Source organism: Choloepus didactylus, chromosome 11, assembly GCF_015220235.1.
Source record: "Choloepus didactylus isolate mChoDid1 chromosome 11, mChoDid1.pri, whole genome shotgun sequence".
NCBI lineage: Eukaryota > Metazoa > Chordata > Mammalia > Pilosa > Megalonychidae > Choloepus > Choloepus didactylus.
This window is the reverse complement of record NC_051317.1, coordinates 66547518-66574626: the sequence shown is the minus strand read 5'-3', so window position 1 is coordinate 66574626 and position 27109 is coordinate 66547518. Positions and strand designations below refer to the sequence as shown.

At 40.2% G+C, this 27109-nt stretch overlaps 1 protein-coding gene across 10 annotated transcripts in view; it reads right to left on the bottom strand.

Annotated features, from left to right (window-relative positions):
- The window catches only part of OSMR (oncostatin M receptor), an 82426-nt gene that overhangs the window by 51884 nt on the left and 3433 nt on the right, over positions 1 to 27109 (bottom strand). For 8 of the 10 annotated variants that reach the window (XR_005210902.1, XM_037798821.1, XM_037798818.1 and 5 more), the window contains exons 2-7: positions 18214 to 18299; positions 13294 to 13466; positions 8193 to 8364; positions 5699 to 5974; positions 3654 to 3783; positions 2947 to 3098 (exon numbers count right to left, since the gene is read on the bottom strand). Coding sequence is in view for 9 of the 10 variants with exons in the window: in XM_037798821.1 (XP_037654749.1) it covers positions 2947 to 3098; positions 3654 to 3783; positions 5699 to 5974; positions 8193 to 8364; positions 13294 to 13466; positions 18214 to 18286 (976 nt within the window). In the remaining variant the exon portion in view is untranslated. Of the gene's footprint in view, positions 1 to 2946; positions 3099 to 3653; positions 3784 to 4514; positions 5646 to 5698; positions 5975 to 8192; positions 8365 to 13293; positions 13467 to 18213; positions 18300 to 27109 lie in introns of those variants that run through there. The other 2 variants (XM_037798819.1, XM_037798820.1) reach the window with 2 other exon arrangements.

Genomic DNA, 27109 nt, shown 5'->3' with positions numbered 1-27109 from the left:
AAATCAATGCCACTGAATTGTACACTTAAAATGTTTAAAATGGTAAATATTAGGTTATATATGTTACCACAGTCAAATAAATCAAGTTAATAAATGAAGAGAGAAAAAGAATTTAAGAGAAAGTGACAAATCTTGAAGCAAAGAAGTTCCAATATATGATAACAGGAGTTCCTAAAGAAAACCAAAGGAAGGTAACAGAACAAATTATAAAAATTATAATTCAAAATTACTTTTCTAAAATTAAAAAAAAACACACACACACTTGAAACTACATATAGAAAGAATAAATTGTGTTCTGGAGAACACCAAACCTGTAATAACCAACACCAAGGAAAAACTGATAAAATTACTGTACTTCAAAGGAAAAGAAAAAAAAAAATCCTTTGGGCATCTAAGCAAAAAAAACCCAAGTGATTTCTGAAGGAAAAAAAAAAAAAAGATTACAAAGACATATAAGAAATACACATGAGAAAATTTTTGAAAAGAATTAACAAAGACCTAAATAAAGATATACCACAGAAGACTTAGTGAAATAAAGATGTCAATTTCTCCAAATTGCATTTATACATTAAATGTAAATCCAATGAAAATCCCAACAGGAGTTTTCACAGCATTTGATAAAGTAATTCTAAGATTTATATAGAAGAGTAGAGGACCAAGAATAGGAGACTTTCAAAGAAGAGCAGGGAGGAGCCTGACTCACCCTATCTGATATCAAATATATCCAAAACAGTTAATTAAGGTTGTGTGATACTGGTACAGGAATAGACAAACTGACCAGTAGAACTGAATAAGTCTAGAAATAGGCTTATACTTTTGCAATAATGAAAGAATTCGTTTGTTAAATCAGTAGAAAAAGGAAAGCTATTCAGTAAGTAGAAATGGAAAAATGGCTATTAACAAGAGAAGTTCCATGTCGTATCGCTACCTGATTCAATATATATAAAAACCAATTCTAGAGGGATTGTGCTGGTTTGGGTGTATTATGTCCCTCAAAACGCCATTATCTTTGATGAAGTCTTGTGTGGGCAGGAAACGTACTGGTGTTGATTGGGTTGGAGACTTCTGATTGGATGTTTCTGTGGAGATGTGATCATTCAACTGTGGGCAAGATCTTTCACTGGATAATTTCCACAGAGGTGTGGCCCCGCCCACTCAGCATGGGTCTTGATTAGTTTACTGGGGCTCTAAATAAGCTCAGACAGAAGGAAACAGCTTGCTACAGCCAAGAGGGACACTTTGAAGAATACACAGGAGCCAAGAAGAGAGGAGCTACCGATGAGAGACAGTTTGAAGATGGCTGTTGAAAGCAGACTTTTGCTCTGGAGAAGCTAAGAGACAAAAAACAACCCAAGAGCAACTAAGAGTGGCATTTTTGAGGAACTGCAGCCTAGAGAGGAACGTTCTGGGAGAAAGCCATTTTGAAACCAGAACTCTGGAGCAGACGCCAGCCATGTGCCTTCTCAGCTAACAGAGGTTTTCCGGACACCATTGGCCATCCTCCAATGAAGGTACCTGATTGTTGATACTTACCTTGAACACTTTATGGCCTTAAGACTGTAACTGTGTAACCAAATAAACCCCCTTTTATAAAAGCCAATCCATTTCTGGTGTTTTGCAATCTGGTAGCATTAGCAAACTAGAACAGGGACTAAGGATTTAATTGTCTAACCAAAAAAAAAAAAAAAAACTATAAATTCCTAGTAGGACATTATAGGTGACTATTTCTCCAATCTTGGGATAGGGAGGAATTTCTTTAAAAAAACAGATTGGTATAATTTACTATATTAAAATTGAGAACTTTTGTTTAACAATAGTCACATTAAAGAAAGTACAGAGTTACAAACTGAGAAAAGATGTTAACAAAACAGAAATCAACAACAAAGGATCAGTATCAAGAATATATAAATAACTCCTAAAAATAAAAAAGATAAGCATAAACATCCAGAGAAAAATGGGCAAATACCATGAAAAAAATTCATAAAATAATAAACAGATGTGGTTAAAACATAGGAAGTGATATTCAACCTCACTAGTGATCAGGGATGTGCAGGTCAATACCATCAGGAAATACCATTTCACATTCATTCAATTGGCAAAAATGAAAAAGTGTGACAATGGCTACTTGGAGAGTATATTTGAATCCACAGGGTGGGAGTATAATCGGTACACCTGCTTTGGAAAATACTTGGGCATTATCTCGTAAGTTGACAGTTGCATACTCTATGTGTACATACTGTATAACCAAGAAAACCATTTGCACATGTATCCTGGAGACATACAGAAGTATGCTCATATTAGCATGTTATTAGGTCCACAATAATAACCTCAATACAACCTGAAAAGTCATCAAAGGAGAGTGAATAAAATGAAGTATATTTACACAATGAAATAATATACAGTAATAAAAATGGACTACAGCAACACCCAAATATTATGGCTATATCTCAGAAATTTAACACCATGTTAACAAAGTAATTGCTATATTATTACACACAGCTTAATATCCTATATCTATATCGAAACCAAACAAAATAAAAACACATTCTTTTTAGGATTACATAAGAGATGAGAACACACACACACACACACACACACACACACACACACGGTTTAATGTGGTTGTTATCTTGGTGGAAGGAGTGGGAGGAGGATTGTGTGATGGGAGCTTAAATAAGTAATTGTCAGAGTTCTAGTTTTTAAGTTGGGTTATGAGCTCACTGGTGCTCACTGCATGATTAAAACAAACAAATCACAGGGAACGGGCATGCGTGCATCCATGTGGCATGAATAAGGATTATAAGTAATCCACCACAAACCCTAACTGACAACTTTCACTCAAGCTGTGGATTAGGCAAAAATCCGTAGCACATTTACTTGCTCATACACTATGTCAAAGAAAGACATGTTAGGGGCCACACAGGACTGCGACAATTCTTTTCTCACCTCGATGACTCAGATTAAAAAGAATATTGACGCGTCTCTTCCTCAAGGAGTTTTCCACTGTGAGTGTGAAGTTATACATTTCTTGTGAGTCTTGAGTTATTTTCCAAGTACACCAGTTTCTGTGTTTACAAAATTCCTTTTTCTGGGAAAATCTTTAAAAAATAAAAACCAATTCCAAGGTTTACCCTTTTGGTAAAGCAGGTGTATCCCCTTACGTAGGGGCACACTCAGCGCTTTTCGAGCTGTGTTCCACCCAACAGCACTGATCCACCACCACCAAATACCAATAACGAAAATATTTTTTCAAGAAATTAGATTTATGTAGTTAAATGTGTAGCAATGAATTACAGACTTGCTCTAGTGGATGGAAAGAATACCGTTTAATTTACTTTGAATATTCTTAAAAAGTCAGAAACTGGGTAGACCCAGATCATCAGGTGGAACTATTATCACATCAAGATTCACCATTGACCCTCTTTCTTATCATTTTTGTTACGTTTTTCTTCAACAAAATTCAGATAGAAAGTATTGTTCACTTGTGACCACTTAAGGATTTTCTCCCGACACTGGGTGTCAGGGTGGTTCTGAAATATCTGTGCAGCATCTAAGTATCGGCAGCATCTAAATGTAATGTTTACTGCACTGCCAGAAGTACCTTAAGCGAGGAAGGCTGAAATCTGTCAATAATGTAACCAGCGCTAACTTACGATTCAAATAAAGTGTAGTTTGCAGGAAAATCTTGAAACGAGTTATGGTCACTCCCAGGATCCCAGGTACATTTCAAAGTCTTGAAGTCCCGAGTTTCACAAGAAAAGTCTTTGGGCTCCTCAATTACTTCTGCCCGTTCAAAGGAAAAAAAAAAAAAAAGAAAGAAAAAAAGAAAAACAAAAGAAAAGAACTGGTTAAGTCCTTTTATTTAAAGCCGTGTGTAGTAGACTGAATTGTGTTCTCCAAAAGAGGTATGTTCAAGTCCTAACTCCCAGTAGCTACAGATGTGACCTTACTTGGACAGTGGGTCTTTGCAGGTATGACTAATTTAAGATGAGGTCATACTGGATCAGGCTGGGCCCTGAATCGAATGACTGGTGTCTTTATAGGAGAAAGGAGAGGGCAATTCAGTTACTGAGACATGGAGAGACACACAGGGAAGGCCACGTGACAACAGAGGCAGAGGCAGGGACGCTGTGGCTATAAGCCAAGGACTGTGGGAGCCACCAGGGCTTGCAGAGTCAAGGAAGGGTGCTTCCCTGTGTCCTTCGGAGGGAGCACGGCCCTGTCGACAACTTGATTTTGAACTTTTAGCTTCCATAACTGTGAGAGAATAAATAGATTTTTGTTGTTTTAAACTATCTAGTTTATGGTAATTTGTTAGGGGAGCCCTAGGAAATTAAAACAAGTCAATGAAATGCTCTGTTTGGGGTCTGAGGTTAGAGTGCCTTTGAACAAATGAAAGGGTCACCAAGTTGGAAGTGTACACATGGGCAGCCCCAGAAGTCACACTTCAGGTAGAAAATGGAGAGATCCCACCTCATCATCAGGGACCCTCCCTCCCTCCCTTCTTGTCTTACCTTGTCCTTCCTTCCTTCCTTCCTTCCCTTGTCCTTCCTTCCTTTCTTCCTTTTGTCCTTCCTTCCCTTGTCCTTCTTTCCTTCCTTCCTTCCCTTGTCCTTCCTTCCCTTGTCCTTCCCTTGTGATATTCTGAGGTATCATGGGGATAGGTGGTGGGTGTTATTCAATGAAGGTTGTATCCCCAGTGCCTGCTCGGAGGCACTCAGCAAATATTGCTCAAGGCAAACAGACTGAACAAATAAAAGAATGAATGGAGTTGGTGTGGAGTGGTGTTTCGTTTTAGACGCTTACAATGAGCCAGGGAACTCTCCTTGGGGTCTAGAAAGTCAGGCAGACTTTGTGAATTTGCTAAACTCAGCCACCTTGAACTGGGAATTCCAAAGAATGAGACAGCACCTTTAAATCCCCAGTTATAGCTATACCAAAGGGCCCAGATGAAACAAGTGTCCAGGAGCTTGGAAAGCTCCTTGGACAAGGGAAGCAGGAAGGGAAAAGCCACAGATATTGCCCAACTGCACAGAGAAAGGGGAGTCTCCATAGAAAGCATAGGAGGCCACTGGGTGTGCAGACACAGAGCTACATAAAAATTGAAACCTTCCCTCCCCACTGACACTGCTGCCTGGCATTTTCCACACGCGGTGAAGAAAAGTAACAGCCTCTGCTTGCTGAATCCTAATGCCTGCAGCTATCCTACCAGGGAGAGGCACTGCCCCAGTGTTAGCTCATTAATCTTCCCAACTGCTTCTCACAGCAAACTGGCTCAGAGAAGCTAGGAAACTTGGTCCATGTAACACCACCCAGTGACGGGAAGAAGAGTCAAACCCTGGCTGCCTTTTTGCAGCCTGATTGCAGCCCATCTCCTCTCTCATGATCCCGAGATAATTCCAGCATGGCTAAGGCAAAGATGGGTATTTTCCCAGTGGTCCAGGTCATGACCTGAACTTTCTCTCCTTTAATAATGTTGGTTTCCGGGGAAAAAATTGTCAATGAGGACAAGAAGACAACAGGAAATCCTGGAAGTACTGCTTCAAGGTTTCTTTTCCAGAGTCTCTGCTAAAAGACTTGGGAGACAAATGAAAATTGAGGTCATATGTGGAAATGTTTACTTGTCTTCTGGGAAAGGAGATTCAAGTATAATCCACAGGAAATGAGAGGGTGGGGCACAGGGAATTTGCATACTTACTTGAGACAAAAAGCACAACGCCTTTTAAAATATCTTCCTGATCTATTTTACAATAGATATTCGTCCCTTTTATCCTAACAAAACGAATATTATTCAAGGTGAAGGCAAATGCATTTGGACCAAGTTCTTCTCCATATATCTGTTCACCTTCCACATAACAAGATACATTATTTTGATTGCTCCTAGAAATGTAACAAAATGTGACATTGGATCCTTCTTCCACCAGTTTGTCTTTGGGGAAAACTAACAATGCCTCATTTCCAAGGGAATCCCGTACTGCAAGACAGAAAAAATAAAAACAAAGCCATCGTGGTGAAAGCCTCATTCACAATTCAAACCAGCCACCTCCCGCCTCACTCTCAGCAGATAGCTTTAGTTTCTTCCACTTTCCCCAGAAACTAGAAGTCTAACTCTCTGCATCAAACCTGTCAACTTCAGGGCACGAAAAGAACATTCTCCACCGTTGTTCCCGTAGTTACACTAGTATCAGCACAGCCGCTGTTCCTACCACAGCTACCGCCACTACTGGAGATTCTATGACTGCTATTGTCGGGGTTGTTCTAGCAGCAGTAGCTGCTCTCTACTGAGTCCTAGCCATGTAGGCAGCCCTATGTTCACGGTTTGTGCACACTGTCTCATGTAATCCTTACTCACTTGCCACCACGGGACAGGTAGGATTGAGAGCCCAAGTTGTCTCGGCTAGTAAGTGGCAAATCCAGATTGCGACCTGTCACGTCTGCCCAGCTCAAAGGCCAAGTGTCCCTCATAACCTCTAAATTGAACTATAGGTCACTTCTCTTCCTACCTTCTCAGAAATGCCAATCGCTCAAATCTCCCGTTGCTTCAGTCTCTCTGTCTGTGTGGCCTATTGGCACACAAAAATACAGAGGTGCTCCTTTTTTGAGCAAATCTACCATCTGACCCATGCCTCCCTCCTGCCGCCCTCTCTACCCTCTGCTCCCTGGACTGCCTTCTGGAAGGAGCTGCCTATACTTACTGCTCAGGTTTCTTCACCTCCTCCTTGCCCCTCAGCCCACTGCAGCCTGGCTGCCGTCCCACCCGGCCACTAAAATTGCCGTCGCGGACCTCATCCAGGAGGTTTAGCACAGATATGGGCTTTTTAAAAAAACTCCTCAGGTGATTCTAATGTGCAACCAAAGTTGAGAGCCCGAATTTTGGTGGTTTAGGACTATTCAGATTTTTAATTTATTCTTGAGTCAGTTTTGAAGTTGTATTTTGAGAAATCTATTTTATCAAAGCTATTTATAATTGATTCCCTCCCCCTTTATCTTTTTAATCTCTATTTTCTCTGTGTGTTTGTCTTTCAACAGTAGGATGCAATGGTTAAAAGCATGGCTCTGGAGCAAGATTTTCTGGTTGGAGTTCCAGCTCACTTAGTGGCTTGATGATTTTGCATGGATTCTTTAAAGCTCTCTGGGCCTCAGTTTCTTCATCTGTGAAATGGGGATGAGAATAATGCATATTTCATAGGGTTGATGTGAGGAGTAAATTAATTAATATGTGTAAGTGCTTAAAACAGTGACTGGAATGAATATATAGTAAGTGCTCTGTAGCTGTAATTCTGTTATTATTAAAATAATTAGGCTACTCGTGGGTTATTGTGTGATCAGTTTAAGTTAATAAATCGGCATAAATGCTTAATGAAGGAATGTTTCTATTGGCAGGAATTTCAGACAATCTGGTAGGGTAAATAGTTGAGACAGACAAATGCCCTTATCTTCATCATGGCTTTAAGGCTTGTCCTTAGCTTACTAAGCTTGAGAAACTGTTGCAAAACCCATTCTAAATTTTAATTACAACAAAATTAAATTATCAAAATTAAAGGCTATTTAAAAAATATTTATCCATAACTCATCACTCTAATGAAGAGCTGCTTTCATTTTTCCATATTTCCACCTTATCTCTAGATTAGGGATTGGCAAACTATGGCCCATGGACTGCCATTTGTTTTTGTAAATAAAACTTTATTGGAACACAGCCATGCTTCATTCCTTTTCATATCGCCTGTAGCTACTTTTGTACTACAATGGCACAGTTAAGTAGTCTCAACAGAAATCATACGGCCTGCAGAGTCTAAAATATTTACTATCAGATTCTTTACTGAAAAATGTTTTCTAACTCCTGTTCAAGAGATATACAGATTGTGTTGTTCTATTAAAAATATATGTACAACTTATATTCTGTTTCATTCACCTAGCATTCTACAATAAACACACACTTTTGGAAAACGGATACATAATTTGTCAAAACTGCATAATTATTTCAATGACTAAGTTTATAGGTAAAACCTGAGATGTCCTTCACTGGGTGGCCAGTTTCAAACCCATGCTTTTTAGTTCCAATAGGAGTCAAAGGAAAATAATTTCTGCTTCTACCCAGAGTTCTTCAGAGGGAACTTCCACTATTTGACTACTGATTCTCAATTAATATTAAATATTAGAACTTTTACTCTTTCAACTGCATCATTGCTTACCATCCACTTCCTCCCATGAACTCCAGTTGCTCCAGAACCTCAGCTCAGGGAATTTGATATCACCCACCACACTCCTTATTCTTACAAAGTGTGTTGCACATTCCAATGGGAGCTCAGATTCCCAGCTCCAATGCAGAACTTGGTTCCACTTCACAGTGGTGCTATAATTCCCCTAGAAGTAAAGGAAAAACAATAAAAAGCATATTGCCATCCTGTTCAAGAAAATAGCTTGACTAGACTTATATCAAAGCACAAACCTAAGAAACCATGGTAACTCCACAATGTTACAAGCGCAGTCCATTCCTAACCAGCCAATTCTCTTTGCTCTGATGTCTGAGCAATGAGCCAGCCATAGTCTTCTGCCTTTAGACAATTCAGCTCCCAAGCCCTATGCCCCTCCAATTCCAGGGAGCTCCTGTGGAGTAACTCTTGGGGGAGGAGATCAGAAACTGAAGGTGTTCACAGCACCCATCATAGTAAACCTGCTAAGAGAATTCTTGTAAACTAGAGCAAAAAAATCTGCCAGGTTGTTGAGTATTTTTATATTCATTTTTAGTCAGGGTCAGATCAAGGTGGCCAAATCTCAGCAGAAGATGGCAGTTCCAATGCCTCCCAGAAGTCAATAGATGGCATTCCATATGGCCATTGGTTTCCTGACTCTTGTCTTTTCAGATATGGTATCTACATAAACCAAACTCCCTTCTCTTGAGCTCCCTGTGTCAGAATCTTTGACCCCCAGAGATTTCAATCACGTAAGAAAGTCTTACACTGTTCTCTGGGAAGCTTGTTCAAGTTTGACCATACTTGGTCTTTTGGAGCAACCTTTAGTCCTAATCTTTCCATTCCCGAATTCAATAGCCTTCACTGGGTTCTTCATCTCTTAACCTGTCATTCAAGACCCTTCTTAATCTAGCACTAACCTACCTCTCCGGAGCTCCCTGATAGCTCTGCCTTGCAGGGATCTTCCCTCCAGACACAGAGATCTACCCCACGCTTCTGGAATACGTGTTGTACTTTTCCATCTCAGTGTTTGCTCACACAATGTCCCTAATTTAGTGTTCCCCACTACTCTCTACCATGGGAATTAGTCCTATCCTTCAAGCCCAGGTCATACCCCATCTCCTTCATGAGACCTTTCTTTCTCTTTCCTTTGAATTCCTTCCATCTTCACTTCTCCTAAAGCCCTCCAGTATATAGTGTTTAGTTGTAGGCATTTCATTTGTCTCTGTGTCCCTGATGAGAGTATGGCCCGGGGAGAGCAGAAGCTGTGATTCATTCTTCTTCGTGTCCCCCATCACTCCAGGCACTCTTGCTCCTTGGTGGGCCTTGTCCAGGATGCCTACATTTTGCTCCCTCAGCTGGGAGATGAAGCAGTGAATTCCTTGCACTACCTCAGAGAAAATGACTCCGCATCCTGTTATTGCCTAAGGGCTTTGCCTAAGGGCAAATATAGTCTTACAGTGAAGAGGATGGGGCAACATGCATCTCAACTTGTGAAGCTGGAGTTCCCAAACTAAGCCTTCCCTCTGCCTATACCTCTTCCCTTCCCAGGTTGCTAACGTTAAACAGCACCCATGGCAGAATAAAACACAGCCCTGGAGTACTGACACCCAAGTCCACAGTGGCTGGGCCAGAAGTTAACTGTGCATGTCCTTTTTCACTCCATGCAGAACTGGGATTTAAAAAATATTAACGTTTTTATTCTAGCATATTGCATTATTTTAATACTAGATTACGAAACATATTTTTTAAAACTACCAGTCTTGGGCTCCTGATATATGCAACTTTCACTATTTGATATAATCCATCTCAAGTACATTTTGCTTAAATAGTCTTTAACTTAAGAGCAAACACACACACACACACACACACACATGAACTATATCACTAATGGTGACCTTGCTATAATGTAGTAAGTCACAGATGGGATTTTACCCCCTACTTTTCTCTCAAATCACCACTTCTCATCCCCCACTGCCACTACCTGCCCAAGACACCTCTCCCCTGGACCAAAGCCATAAACACACCCTTTGTTTTGGCCACACCTTTTTCTTCTCCAGTTCCCCCAACTGCTCTCCACTGTGCAGCCAGAGTGAGTTTTTTTAAACCTTCAAATCAAATCCTGCCACTCTTCCTCTTCCTGCTCTCAAGATAAAAAACAATGCCTGAGCCTGAGCCTGGAGTTCCTGTGTGGTCCCACCCACCACTCCCCCAGCCTCATATCACACCTGCCCCCGGGGCTCTGGGCTCCATGCTCCAGCCCACAGCCTGCCTTCCGGCCTGGAAGCCACTGGGCCCCTCATGGGGCCTCTGCTAGCACCCGCTTCAGTGTCCTCTTCTCCACTCTCCTTGCCAAGCTAACTTCAAACCTTATTCATATTTTGGCCAAACAGCTCTTCCTTCAAGTCACCAGAAAAGCTAAGACCTACCCCGGAACCACAACAATGTGTGCGTGACCTGCACAGCACTTAAATTTTATTTAGAATACACTTATTTAGGTGTTTCTGTCATTACTCATGCTAATGTGCTCACCACTGCTATCCCCACAATGTGTACCATGCTTATGCTGAGGCCCACAGTCTACTAGGATGTGCTGAATTACTCAATCAATTCATTAATATGCAGTGGGTTTTATTTTTCCCAGACACTATTTGTATGAATTATGCCTAATGCCAACTGTGCTTTTTAGTCTTGAAAGCCCTGTAAACGGAATCAATAAAACTTTCATTGAAAACATCAATTCAGTGATTTTTTTTTTTTCTTCTAAATATGACCAGTTGTCTTTGGCAGTTTTCATTCATTGAAGTGGCCAGTTTTATTTGGCCCTCCCAGACATTAGTAAATCACAAGAAATTGGCACATAAATTTATAGAGAAGTCCAAGTGGGGCCAGTGACTCATTACAGAAACATGGCTTTAACACTGACTCACACTCCAGGCCTCCTTCCAAGCCTGAGCTGTTACTCTGCTCAGCACATTCTGCCTCCCTCTGCCCCCAACACCCACATCATTTCTGAAACCAGAAAGCAAGAGGCTGAAAGGAAGGGCAGAACCTTGGCCCAGGGTGGGACTGTGGAGTACGACTGACAGCTGCCCAGGCATTGTCTAGGGGGAAGTTCAGTGCCCCTGGATCAAGCACCTGGATCAAGATGTTTCTCCTCTGGCTTGTTTGGGAACACAGTGCTGCTGGGATGTTGAGTCTGGAAACTGCTCTCCTTCAGCAGGAGTGAGGATGCCCAGGGAGGTGTGAATTACAGGGAACTGCCCCAGCAGGAGGGTGACGATAGTACAGACAAAGCTTTCTCGGTGCTCTCCTCCTTCACTGGAGCTGGATCTTAAGTCTCTTCAACTTCAGGCCAGAGAGATTCAGACAAGGGCTTCTCATGACATCATCTGTTCTGTGGGACACACGACCACTGACGGCCTGGGGGGCTGTGTGTGGCTCTCATCCCTGTCAGGGAATGGGGTAACCGATGATGCTGCCCTGGCCCTGTCATCTTGAGCAGGACAACAAATCTCTCTGTCCCTCTGTTTTCTTATCTGTTGCAGTCACACCTGTGCTGAGTATTGAGGAGGACAAGACAATGAACAAGACAAAACTCTATCCCTAAGGATCTTAAGCCCTAGTAAGTTACACAAGCTGCTTGACCCTGAAAGAGAACTATTACATGAATGAAATATGGTAACAGGTACAAACCGTCTTTCAGAAAAATAAAGATCAGATTGCTCTATGGTTAATGTTATTTTCTCTAATAGTGCCAAGTGCTAGATTTCTACGAAATTCCTTTTACTTCCCTAAAATCTCTTTGTCTTGGGCACTGCTAAGCCTCAATATGAACTTTGCTAAATGTTTTACAGGGCTCTCTATTTCCAACCAGTTTGTCCAACAAAAATACATAAATGAGACTTAACAGTATGAGGTCCACAGATGTGCTAATAGTAGAGAGTGAACAGCTGCACGTAGCATCACTATCGTTTAAAATAAGAGCATAACTCTCACTGCGGGAAACTCATGTTGAGCGGTAGAATTACAGACCTGCTACTAGACTTGAATCAAGAGAGTCAGAATTCTATTTAACTTAGGCCACTTGCTCAGAGCTCAAATGCATAATGGATGGGAGAGCCTAGAAAGTAACTGGAGACTTTAAATTAGCGACCTTTATGCTTTACTAAAGAAACGAAGCATTGTGGGTCCCTGGACACAGGCCTTCACCCCGAGAGAAGAGTGGACCCCGGCTGAGCTAATGAAGGTGCCGAGCAATTGTATCCTGGGTTTCCCTTGCCTCCAGGAGAATTCTCAGGTTCCCCTTCACAGGGAAAACATTCCACTATCCCTAAAACATCCCATGATAATGATTAACCATCATGTGTGTATCAACTATTGACAGTCGATACACACGTACTACCAGAAATAGCACTAGAAAGAAACCACTAAAGTGTTCCAATGCACTAGATGGGCAAAAAAGACACAGCCATATCTGAACCAAGACAAGTGAAGAATCTACCCCAAATAATTCAAAGACAAAAAGAGGGTGAAATTAAGAATTTTATTAATTTAATTTCTTGTAGAAAAGGTCACATGTGAGGCAACAAGTGGCACAGCTAGTTTACTCTCCCACTGGCCCTTGGAAAACCTCTTTGCTGGCTAGGATATAAAGCAGTAATATATACTCTTCCATTTCAGCACAGTGTAAGCAAAGTAACTGACAGGAAACTGCACTGGCAAATTATTACATCGCGTTTAGGGAAATCTCTGATGGACAAAGAAGAGAGGGAGAAGAGGTGAGATGGTTGATCTCCATGGATCTCTGGAATCACAGGACTCACGGGAACAGACCCAATAGCCCCCTTCAAGGGTGACAGAGCAGAACTGAGAATATGATCTATTTTCTTAACACATCCCACCCTATCTTCTAAACTGAAGTTGTCATGTTACTTTGTCCTGAATCCTTTTAACTCAAGTCAAAGAAAGGCGATTGTTTAGGAAACCTGTTTTGCGCTTCTAAAATGTTTACATACTGGGCTTTTTTTTTTAATGTTATAGAAGATAAATCACGGCATCAGAAAAGGATTTGTAAAACATAGAACAAAAACACACTTACCACCCAGATGATATTGGATGTTTTAATTCTACTGATCTCAATCTGAAAAATCATTTGTAATTCCTGATGATGAGAAAGGTTGTGGACACTCCATTGCAAGTTCAAACACTGCTGTGCAGAATTGATGGAAACGTTAAGTAATTCAGGAGTCAACGGTAAAGGATCAGACAAGACTGAAAGACCAAAACAAGGCATGAAATAACATTTAATGGGAGCATGATTGAATACATGCAGATAAACTATACAATATCATCATTGTTCAGTCCTGGAAAAAATACTCATATGCATCCTAGCATCACATACCTTGAGAGCAGGAAAGGATGCTCTTAGATGAAGAAGTTGAGACCTAGATGAATGTAATGACTTACTCAACCATACACGGCAAGTTAATAAATTGATAAATGGTTAGACAAAACAAAAAGATCCTTTATTGAACAGCCTAACTGGTTTGGCTGAATAAAAAAAGAGGACTTTTTGCTATAAAAATAATTGTTTCTGGAGATCAAACATGAAAGTTTTCTTTTTGGAAGTCAATATTTCATAGATATTTCAGTGGCTATCAAGTGAGAACACACGCCATGCCTAGACAAGATCTCTTATAACTCACTGTACTCCACTTCAAACCCCTCTGACAAGAATTCACTGAACTCTTTGAAGGAGACCAGCAAAATACTAAGCACTTGGCATGAAACAAAAGAACTATGAAAAGGGCCTAGCTCAAAAAAAAGAACCCAGTTGGAGAGACACATGAACTCTTATGAAATAATTAGAGATGACTGTCAGATTAGGGTACGAAATGGTATGTTACAGTCTGTGTAAGAATAGGAATTCAAACATGAAATAGATTTGCAGAGGACAGTGAACTTAGAAATGGCCCAGTATCTCCTTGGTTAACATACCATTTTATCTTGCTATTTTTTTTTCTTTAAGTAATGTTATTTTAAAAACCTATAAAGGGAAGATAAACTAAAAGTTTAATAGTTGGTATTTCTGGATGGTGGAGTTGACTCTGAATTTTCTTCTTTACAATTATCTTTATTTTGTAAATGTTCTACTGAAAACAGGTATTACTTTGAAAATTACATATCCTATATTTATATCCTTCTACTATAAGGATCCTAAAGCACCTTCAAAATACATAATTTCATCTTCTGAGTGGATCGGTGCCAAAAGGCTGGGCCCCAGTTATCTTTCCTGCCACATTTCCCACTGAAAAATTAATAAATTGGCATTCTCACTACCACCAAGAGTTTAAGCAGAGTGGATTATTTTAGATCTCATTCACTCAAAGGTAAATGAAGTTGGAATTCCTGAACACACAAAGCCCAAAATATGGTTTTAATTTTCTGTTGTTATCTGGTTAGTGATTTTGTTATCCTCTTTGTGAATAGAAATTCTCAGTTCATTAGCAGCCCATGTTATTCACCTCTCCCTGGGTGACTCTTCCAAGCCCAAGATTTAAGTTTCCCAAAAGGAAGTTTGGAAAGATGAAAGAGCAGATTCCTTACAGAGTAGGGAGAAATATTTTTAATAATTTTTAAATAATTATGGAGCCAACAGCACCTGCAAAATCATCCCATCCTTTCCTAGCTCTCGTTTCACTTTGCATTGTATGGCAGTTTGTTGTTGTCAGTCTCACACTGTAGGTGGAAATTTCCTGGAGGACAGAAGTTGAGCCTTATGCATCTTTGGCTGGATTCCTGTCCCCAGAACTTAGCACAGCACCTCGTCCGTAGCAGATGTTGATCTCTGATTGCAGAGATCCAGGAGCAAGCTGAGGGATCAAGAGCCTGACAGACAACAGACGGGTCCTTCCTGGCTTCTCCCTCCCCGGTGGCTGCCTTCTAACCCCACTTTGTAGCACTGATCATACTGTATTGTATGTGGTGGCTTGAGTTATGCCCCACCCCTCCAAATTTAGACATGTTCTGGGACTTAATCCACATTCAAATGGGGGTGAACCCACTATAAATAGGATCTCCTGAAGATGTTATTTTAAATTAAGGTGTGACTCAACTGAATAAGGTTGGATCTTAATCTGGATTACTGGAGTTGTTTATAAAGAGAAGAAATTCAGAAATAGTGAGAGAAAACCATGGGGAGCAGCTAGAAGCCAAAAAAGTCAATGGGACCTAGATGAGAAAGGAGAGGACATTGCCATGTGATGGGAAAGCCAAGGAACCCAAGGACTGGTGACGAGTAGATGCTACAGACCCCAGGAAGAAGCAGGCCTTCTAACCTAGGAAACCATGAGCCAATAAATTCCTGTTGCTTAGTCAAACTCATTGTCTGATATTTGTCATAGCAGCTAGGAAATTAAGACACTGTAATATTCTGTTTCAGTTTTCCCCTCTGTAGACTGACAGCTTACCAAGGGCAGGACTAAGTCTTAGCTCAGTGAAACCAGGACCAGTAACACACCTGTCACAGTTGCAGTTACTCAATGAGTGGCTGCTGAATGAATGAGTAAGCTACCATGGTAAACTTTATTTCTGGAAACTCTAGAAAGCTACTGTAGACAAAAGGAGAACTCTTTGTATTAGCATGTGTTAGCAGCTGTATTGAGTGACTCAGGTCTCGAATGACCTATACATTAGTCAGAAATAATTTGGTCAAAAGCAATCCAGGTTTTCCATGGGAATACCAAGGTAAAGTCAGAGATATGAAAGGGACCTTAGAGATTACTAAATCCAATCCCATTACTTTCCAGATGAGGAAACTGAGGTTTAAAAAAAAAGGGAAGTAGCTTTCCCAACCAGACCAAAACTCTTGGCTCTTGGCCCAGCTCTCTTTTTACAGTGCTGCAGTGGAGTGTGGCCAAAATTCCAGGAGTGGAAATCAGACAGTCCAGGATTTGAACTATGGACCCTCCCTCTACCTTCCCCACCCTGTTTCCCTGACTGCCTGAATACCACACAAGGAAATAATCTGCATCCACTCATAAAATGACATACCATACAGCCATTGAAAAGAATGTTGCTTCTAGAAGAATATTTAATATCAAAGGAAAACATTCATCATATGTTGTATACTTGTTTTAAATAACAAAGAAACCCAAGATACTTAAAGTAAAATTTCATTTTTATTAAAAAAAATATATATTTCTACCTCTATATGTATATAAACATATATCAAAAATATGTAACAATGTGAGTTTCTGTTTGGAATGAACAAAGTGTTCTGAAAATAGATGTGAAAGTAGTGTGAAAGTCACATAACTATCAATAGTACTTAATGTCACAGAATTATGCACTTAAAAATAGTTAAAATGATTTTTCTGTTGTGTATGTTCTACCACAATAAAAATAATAAAATAAAATAAAATGCTACAAGCATGATCTCTGGCTGATGGAGACATGTGCAGGTTTAACTGGAGCTTTGGCTGTGTCTTGTTGGTCTGGAGAAGCTGGGCCAGGCCCTTTGAAATGAATCCTCAGACCTGAGCCTGGCTGGTTGATCATCTGGGAGGCCAACTAGTTTGAATAGAGGTTTAGAATGTACTTGGTCAGATGCAGCAGAAAATGAGACAAGAAATCCAAACTGTGCAGGTGGGGACAAAGCAGGATTACTTACCAGGAATGCTTGGCAGAGAAAGGTGGAAGGAGAAACTGAGATGATGGATAGGAACACAGGTAGAAGTATGTCTGATCTAAATAAGAGAAGCTGGAAGGGTGAGCAGCAAGGCCTGCTCTGAGATCAGAGGGTCTTATATGTAGAAGACATATGGTAAATAGCTGTTGGATCAAATAACTGAGACTCCACTAGAGAAATGAGCTGTGCCAAAAACTTGGAGTTAAATGCCTATGGTTCCCTGGATAGCCAGGGTGACATGTCTGTCTGGGAACCAGGAGCTCTCCCTGAGCCTAAACACTCTCATGTCCAGGCTACTCACTCAGCCCCGTTGTAGTGTGCTAACATTTTAGCAGGTAGGAGATATAATGAGGGAATATCTACCTCAAATGAGAAATCCTAATTCTCATCTCCAGCCACAAATTATGGAAGAAATTAACAATCAAATCATGATTTTTAAGAAGCCATAAAAAAGGAGCATCCTCCCTGAACCTGAAAGAAATGAGCCCAGACCTAAAGAGAATCAGATAGAGAACAGAGATACTATTAGAACAAAATCTTCTATTTCTAAATATCTTTTCATGGAGTTCTCAGAGAATAGGAGAAATTCTAGAGGAATTTCTCTAGGTACTCCATGTTATGATTACAACAAAGAATAAACATGGAAAGAGGAAAATGTAAAGCTTTGTAACATATGGCTGAAGCAATGAAACTATGAAACAATAAAACCTCTCTCAAGTCTAAGTATCTACTTTCACACTGGCTTAAAGTAATAATCCAATTATACATAAAAATTTAAGAAGCACTGAATTCTTACTGAACTTATTTATAAAACTGATTTATCTCAAAATACCATTACTGGGGGAGTAGAAGTAACAAATAATATTTCTTTATCCATACACCATTTCAGCACTTAGCATATTGTCTTGTAGCTAACAGCTTCTCAATGAAAGTAGCTGAGGGATAGCACAACTTATCCTAACCTAGGGACCAATATTGGTCTGCTATATCCTGTGTCTTTACCTTGCAAGGTGTAGGAGTTACTCTGATGATCTCCAGGTAAAACAGGTCAATTATGAAGTTCTACAGGACTGAATGTAAGTTCCACTCGCAAGGGTCCTACTAACCAGTGCCCTGACCAGGAGATCAGGGTTAAGGGTGAGCCATCAAGGTCAGGGGGGTCAAGACTAAGGCAAGCTTTGCTTTGAGAGGCTGACATCTCCTCAGGTGAGCTACTCAACTACAGGTAATTTCCAAAGAGAAAAGAATTGCTTTACTTTTCTCCAAAGCATCAATTTCATTTTTTTTCCCCCTCTGTGCTTTTTCTTTCCTGTTCTTTCCACTTCTTACCCTTATTCTGGAAAGTTCTCAGGAGCAGAAGCACCACGAGGAATGTTGTCTGAAGGCCTGCAAAGACAGCCATAGGTTCTGGTTTTCTGAAAAAGACAAATTACCAAGAAGGGAAATTGTATTTAATTTTCTTTGAGCAGATGACGGCATGAAAGGGCCCTGTTCTTCCCTCTGGACCCAGGTCCTTTGTGGTGACTTTGGGGTCTGTCTCTTCCCCACCCCATGTGACTTGCTTTGGCTCATACATAAATGGGGAAGAAGGGATGGTGCCTCAATTTGGAGCCTGGGCCTCAAGAGAACCGTGTGTGTTTCTGCTTGGTCTTCTGTGCTTCCACCTTTGCCAGGGAAAGGACATTCCTGGGCTACCCTCTTGAACCAGGAGGAGAATGAGAGACACATGGGGCAGAGCTGGGTCAGCCAGCAGCCAGGCAACCTCGGCCAAGATCAGCTGACCCCTGATGTGAGAGCAATAAACACTTACCACTGTATGCCACTGGGGTTTTGTGGCAATTGACCACATACACCAATTTATTCAAATCAAGCAAAATTGGTTTTAAAGAAAATCAGAGAAACAAGAGTTATATATAAAAATCTGACTCTGTTTAGAAAAGAACAAATACCGTAGTATCAAAAAAGCTAAATATAGGTAATTACTTATGGGGGGGGGGAGGTCTTCACTCTTCCCTCTCTCCCTCCTTAAAATTTAACCTAGGAAAAATTTGCATATTCTACCTAAAGCAGATGGTCAGTTTTTCATTGTTCAAAATAATTTCCGGTTCTCCTTGCCTTAGAAGAGAGTCGTTAACTACAAGCCAAAGAGTTTCACTGATTCATCAGGTACTTTGACCTCCAGACGATCTGAGGGCATAAAGAAGGCATCCAGACGACCTCAAGAAAGCTAATATATTCTTAATTTAATAATAAATGTGTTAGTCAGGGGAAGTGTCAGATTTCACTTTTCTACTTCAAACTCTGACTCACCACAGAGAGGAACAATGAAACAATTTATTCAAAGTCAATTTTTGCCTCTGTCTAGTCACAAGGACTTTATCAAAAGCTAGAAATTCAGTGAACCACATGATCAATTTTCATTACCCGTGCCCTCTATTTATTTTTTTTTAATAGTACTTTACAAGTAAAATAGAAATGAGAGTGAAGACAGGAAAGGGGTAAACTATATTGATAAATTACTTTAAGGGAGCGAAACCTGCTTACAGGTGAGCCTGACTTCAGGCAGATGCAACATTAAATGACAGCCTTTGTTCATATCCCTTATTAAGCCCTGCTTTCTGATATTTTCTATTTTTTACCAACAGGGTCACTCATACTCCCCCAAATCTCTACTTATAACTGCAAACAGGACCTTGTTTCAACTGAATGTCAAGGCAAGAGGAAAAACTAATTCAAGCAAAAATACTTTCTCTGAAGCAATGGGGAAAAAAAGTGAAATGTCTGACACTCGCTGTGAAATTTTAACATCCTGTCAGGCCTCTAGGAGTACAAAGTTCCATCTTCCTTAGATTCACATCCTCGGAGGAACAGGAGGTGCCACCGTGGAAAATAAATCCCACAAATTTAAATCAGATTGTTCAGAGGGCTTTGTGTATGTTGTCAATTTTTCTCTTTAAGACAGGGCTACTTAAAATGTTTGTATAAATTTGGAGTTCTCTTAGTAAACCAAATATTTTACACATTATAAAAATTAGACAAGTCATAGGGGCAGAGAAACTTAAAACTAAATGTTAGAAGCCAACTGCCAATAAAGGGCAACCAAACATTAAAATAAAGAATAGAAACTGTCATGTAACTAAATGGAAAAATAGGTGAATTTACAGAAGATGTATTTCTATGATCTAGGAATCACAAGGTGTGATCTGAGAATCACCAGGATGGAATCCTGTCTGGAATCCCTGCCCTTCACCACTGTCTCTCACACTCGACACGTTGCGCACCCGAGACGCTGTGCTCCAGCAGCTGCTCAGGTTCACTGTCTTTCATCCATCGTGATATGGTGGTCACTGCCTGAGCATGTGCACATTGGTTATTTCCAGGGATCTGACTGGACAACCGTCCCCCTTGACATTTCAGGCCACAAACCACCAAAGGCCCACTTGCAGGTGGAATACAGGTCTGAGTTCTTATCTGAAAACCTTCTGGCAAAATCAATAAAGTGCATCAAAATTTGCAGGAGTCAGGTGATGGGAGAACATTCAAAAGGCCACCAGGCAGCCCCGTTTGGGACATGATGGCACAGAGACTGACATTGTGTGGAAAAACACAGACACCCATAAACTCACAGACACTGAGTCAGCTGCCACCACACCCTAGGAGACTGCACTAACCCGTGGGGACCCCTACTCCACACTCTGTAAACAAATTCTCCTCAGATAACCCTATTTCGAGGGGACCAACTAATTCCTGGGTGACTCTGTTTTACACAGTGAGAAACCCGGAGGTGAGGAAGACCCCTGTGTGAAGACCCTGAGATGGGAGCGTGCCTGGCATCTTCAAGGAACAGGGAGCCCAGTGTGGAGAGAGTGGAGATGAGTAATAGGGGATGAAATCAGAGGAACCCTAGAGGGAGAGCAGACCAGAGAACCCACTTTCTAAACATTGGCTTTTACTCTGAGTGAGATGGGAGCCACTGAAGGATTTTACAGAGCAGAGTAAAATGGTCTGACCTTTTTAACAGGAACCTGTAATGAGACGAGACTGAAGGGGGTACAAGTGGAAGGAGAGAGAGCAGTGGAGAGAGGATTACAGCAACAACCCAGGTGAGGATGATGGTGGCTCAGACCAGGGTGAGACGGTGGAAGTGGTGGGGAGTGGTGGACTTCAGGAGAGCTTTCAAAAGGGGATGCCTGGATGTAGGGCGGTGAGACAGTGAGATGTGAAGGATGGCTCCAAGAACTCTGCCCTGTGCTCCTGAGGGAATGGAATGACCATTTGCGGAGCAGCAGAACACTGCGGGAGGGACAGATTCTGTGGGACAAATTGGTTTGTAACGTGTTAAGTTTGAGATGTTTATTTGCTATCAGAAGGGGAGATGCCAAGTGGCCAGCTACAGATATACTTGGGGGTTCGAAACCGAGGTCCTGGCTGGGGATATAAATTTGGGAGTCCTTGGTGCCCACAGATAGTATCTAAAGCCATAGGATTGGAGGAGATTGCCAGAGAGGGAGTATAGACAGAAAAGAGAGCAGGTCTGAGGATGGAGGTATGAGAAAGGAGCTCCACACCCTACAGGATGTCCCTTTATGCAGATTAAAATGGAAATCCAGGATTAGGCCAGGCCTCTTAGGTTACCTCAAGCATCAGAGCTGTGTGTGCTGACTAGGCTGGGGGGAACCTGCCGAGCCCCCTCAGCTTCAGCCAGCTGCTCGTCTCACTCCCCCACAGCTGTTCAGGCCCACGAAGGCGGGTGGGTTTTTACTTTGCAGCTCTGCTTCTGACAGGGAAAAGGCTACCCACCGTCTCATTCTTTCCACAGGCTTTCTGTCTCCACAACTATCAGTAGAGGGCACCGCTGCTTCCAATTTCCAGTAAGAAAGGAAGTAAGCAAGTTTGAAGTAGCAGAATTCAGAAACAACAAGATTCTTTCCTGCCTCATCCACACTATTCTGTCCTTTCCCCAAATCTTTTATTTTGCTCAATTTCTCAGAACTCTATCATTTCCAACTAGCCTGCGCTGCTGGAGGGTAGGCCTGTATCTTATTCCCCACTGTCTATCACAGTCCCAGAACATAGTTGCCACCCAGAAAATATTTGGTAAGGGAATACAAATTTGTACCAATTTTCTTGCATTCTCCCTTCTTTGCTTTCTGATTTTATTTTAATTAAAATAGATTATTTTCAGGCTCTTCTACTCTGATGCCAAATATTACCTATTTATATCCTTTCATTGACATCCCCTTCTCAGGGGAGAAGAAAGAAGGAAGGAAAGTAAAACTGCCACTCATTTCGTAGAACTTCCTATTCAAATACTATCATTTTGCAAAGTCTCATTCTCAATGAAGATGCCCTTGAATCTCCCTCAGCGTAAGTACTACATGAGTAATAAACACAACTTTTGAAAAGTGTGTAAATATGCCCTTTTTACCCACACTTCTTGTTCTGTCACTACTGAAATATTTACTGCTGGGAAGTTTCCCCACCGCAAATGAGAAGCATGATGATCATCCTTCACTTCCCGGGAATATGGGGTGGGTTGCCAAACTCTTCAAAACTGGCTGGGTGCACGATGATGTCATGTGCAAATGTTATTTTAAAGAAAGAGGCTGTTCATTCAGGACACTTGCTTGGGTGTGTGCAGTTTGTGAAAGAGTTCATTGCAGGCATTACAAAGAGTTCCGTGCTGCTTCTTGGAGGCGTCCCTACATTTCTTGACTCAGCTACATTTACTTCTTTAAACTGCAGTTTGTATTTAGGAGCCTTGTGAAAGGGGGCGCCACTGTTACAGCATGATTGATTACCAACAAGGTTTTCACGCCAGTTCTACCACCTCTTCCTCCTCAAGTCATCACCAAAGCACTTCTTCCCTTCCCTTTGAGCCTACCCAGTGGGTAGTGGTTAAGTGTTTCTACCAGATTAGATGTATCATGATTTATGGGACTGAATTCACTCAGGCACAGCTGGTTTATTATTTTTTTAAATCTTTATTTTAAACGCTGTTCAGTTAAAGAGTCCTAGAATCTGTGACAGCAGTTAGGATTAAAGCCGAGTCTCTAATGATGTGACACCAAAGAAAGGAATGTAAACCCAGATCTAAGTAATATTCTGGATCCAAATTATATGTAAGAATTTCACATATGCCAAACATGATATTTCAAATCAGCTGGAAAAAGATAGATTCTTCCCCAAAACGGTACTGGACAGCCTGGACATTTAGGGTTAAACCTCTGCTCTGACACTTAATAACTGTATGACCATGGATAAATTGTTCTTCTGTAGGTCACAATTTCCTTTTCTGTAAAATGGGAATAAAATAGAATTGGTATCAATCTCTGGGTATTATGTATATACTAAAATCAAATGAAACTGCTCTTGGCTATTTCTTTTCTTTTAAAAAAGAACAAACAGAATTGGCATGAGGATTAAACAGGACTTTAAGAACTTACACATAGTAAATTTAATTAATGTTAATTTTATCATCGCTATTGCCTCATTCCTTTAGCAAAATAAAGGTCAGATGAACAAAGATATAAAAGGAAAAAAACTATTAAAAGTACTAAATTAAAATATGGGTGAATATTTTTATAATCTCTATTAACATGGTTTGAAAAACACCAGCAATAAAGATAAAGATTGCTATACTGATTACATAAAATTTAAAAAATGTTAGTGTATGTGCTAGTTTGGATATATTATGTCCTGTCAAAATTTATTGAGCTATCTGGCAATATCTATTAAAATTACATATATATACACACATACATATACACATCATAGCATTGTATTGAGGAAGAAAATGTAAACAATCCAAATGTTCATCAAAAATTAGAAAATTTAATTATGATGCATTCCTACAAAGGCATTCTATGTAACTGTTTTTTAAAAAATGAAATAGATGCACGTGCTGACAGGGAAAAATGTTCAAATGGTATTAAGTGAAAAAGCAAGCTGCAGAATAGTACATGCGCCAAAACATTTCTGGAAGAGAAGTGTGGCAACCATGCAGCAGTGCCACTCAGAGCTCCCTTCAAAAGAACCTGCTGCAGGAAGCAGAGCTGACTGACAGCCTCCAGCTGCTGCACCTCGGGATCCCCTGGATATTCACGTCTAAGCTCACAGCCCCCCCAGGCTGCTGCCAGCCAATGACTGAGTCAAGCCATTTCTGCCTGGCATGGGACCCCTCTAACGGGCAACTTCCCTTTTGCCCTGGCCAAGACTTTTTCAGAATCACACTGCAACTGGAAGCCCTTCCTCCCCAAACTTCCTTCTTCCATCTCCCCTTTCATAGGTGTCAGACCTGCACTGTGTCCAAGGGCCCACATTCCCTGCCTGTTCCTGCTCCCTTTACCCTTTAATCCTCACAAACAATTTCCTCAGTAAATCTCTCCTATATCTATTTCAGTCCTGGTGTCCTTTTCCTGAAGGATCCAACAGACCTAAAAGGCATAACCAACTATTAACAGTTATCAGTTTGGAGCTGGGATGGGGGAAGGGAGGTGGACAGGATGAGTGGAACTACAGATAGCTTTATGTTGTGTAATTGTGCAACATATAGCGTTCTTTAAAACGGGTATGCATTTCTTTTAAAAATATTGGATCCCATTTTGTACAAGTAGTGGCAATTCCATTATTTCCACACTTGAACCATATAACCCAACAGTGTTAAACTAGTTGACAAGGGTTAAACTAGTTGACAGTTTTTTTGGGATTCAAAACCAGCCCATGGCTGTCAAACAGACCAAATAACAGGTCAGCATTTTTCGGGCATTACATCAGGCTACAAGGTTGTCATGTGTTTCTATACAAAAATGTGACCTCTTAGGTCCCGAGAGAGTGAAAAGTACTTTAATAATGCATTTCCGAATACAGAAAATAACACAAGTCCTGGGTAGAAAAACACACTGCCATACCTTCTAAAAGACGGGCATACTGAGACATGTGAAGTTAACTTGCTTCCTGGCAGGAAGACTGAAGAGCAGAGAAAAGCAACCCAGAGATAACAAGGTGTGTGAAAAATTGACTCATTCGAAAGCCCGGCTTCTTTTGGTTTACATCTTCTCAAAAGTTGGCACACATCATGTTCTCAAACAGTGGAACCTCATTCCATGTTTTCAAAGAGTTCTTTCTGTTTTACATTTTTCCAAGTGTTCCTCATGTCTTACATTTTTCTATTTGCTAAACCACTTGCAATTTGGGATTTTCTTTCCACCGATTTTAGATTTAATAGTCCAACTGGAAATATTTTATCTGTCTTCATCTTAAATCAACAATTTTAAATAATCCATATAGACAATTGCTTCAATGATATCAGATCCAAAAATAGAACTTGATACACTTAATGCTCTCACTAATCCTCTTTCCTTTAAAAAAAAAAAGATAGGAAAGAAAAAAGGAAATGAAAACAACCTATAATCTTTAGCATATATTATTAAAAGAAGGCAATTTATAAGTCCTATCGATCACATTTATGCAAACAGGAAATACTATCACTAGCAGCATAATTTTAAATATCAGTAAAGAAATAAACTACAAGTGTGGACAAAGGACCATCAGTATTGATATTACCTCATAGCTTTTTAGAAATACAAAAATCTCAGGCCACATTTCAGACCTACTGAATAAAAATCTGCATTTAAACAAGATTCCCAGGCAATTCATATGCACTTTAAAGTTTGAGAAGCACTGCTATATGTAATATTTATTATGTATTTTTGTCTCCCACCATACTATCAATAAATAAGGGAAAATATTTACTAGTTCCTACTACACATTAGGCACTCTGCAAACCCACAGTAGGAATATAAAGATAAATATGAAAACAAGCTCAGCTAACATGTATTGAAAGCCAACTCTCAACCAGGTGCTTGGCTAGGTTATTTGGATGCATCTATTAACTGAATCCTCACAACAGCACTATGAAAGAGATTCTAGTATTATCCCCATATATACATGAGGAAATTACAACAGCACTATGAAAGAGATTCTACTATTATCCCCATATATACATGAGGAAATTACAACAGCACTATGAAAGAGATTCTACTATTATCCCCATATATACATGAGGAAATTAAGGATAAGAAAGGTTAAAAGTAACTTGTTTATGTTGACATACTTAATCAGAAGGAAAGCCAGAACTTGAAACCAAGTGGGTCAGTCCCCAAAGCCCAGCACTTTTCCAAATTTGTGAAGCCTATAACAGAATGGATTTTAAGGCATAAAAAATTACTAACAATTATAAACAACAAAATCCTAAGAAAATTTCGAGCAGAATTTTATTAAACTTGACAAGCTGTTTGGAAAGTCTACATGAAAGAAAACACACAAGAATCATCACACACACAAAAAAGGTTTTGGAAACAAGTCCAAGTATATCCCACTAGACATTAAAAAAAAAACCGTAAAGCTTTGTTATTTAACACAGTGTGGAATTGGCATAAGAAGTGACAAAAAATCTCAATCAAACAGAATAGAATCCTAAAATAGACCCATGTATAAATAGGAATTTATTTTATGGTAAAAAGAGAACTTCAAATCAACTGGAAAAAAGATGGACTCGTGATGGTTAGGTTTGTGTGTCATTTTGGTGAGGTGACAGTGTCCAGTTGTTTAGTCAAGGAAGCACTGGCTTGATTGTTACTGTGAGGACATTTCTTTGACTTAAATTGTCAATAAGTTGATTGCATCTGTGGCTGATTACATCTACAATCAGCTGAGGAGATTGCCTTCAACAATGAGAGAACTCTCATCCAATCTGTTGAAGGATTTAAAAGAAGTGATGACTGCAGCAGTCAGAAGAGAGAATTTTCATCTCTCCTCCAGCCATCCAGCTTTTCCTGGGGAATAGATCAAAAACTTTCATCGGAGTTCCCAGCTTGCAGCCTGCCCTACAGAATTTGGACTTGTGCATCCCCGCAGTCACATGAGACAATTTTTATAAAAATCTCACAATATTTAGATATTTCCTGTCAGTTCCATTTCCTTAGAGAACCCTGGCTGATACAATTATTAAATAACTGATGTTGGGTCAACTGGCTAAAACTTTAGAAAAAAAATAAATTATATCTTACCTTTTACCATATACAAAAATTACCTCAAGATTTAATGAGTTAAGTGTAAAAGCCAAAATAATAAAAGTACTGGAAGAAAATAACGTAATTTTTAAAATAATGTTTGGGTAAAAAAACAAACAAACAAACAAACAAAAAAACACCTTCCTAAGCTA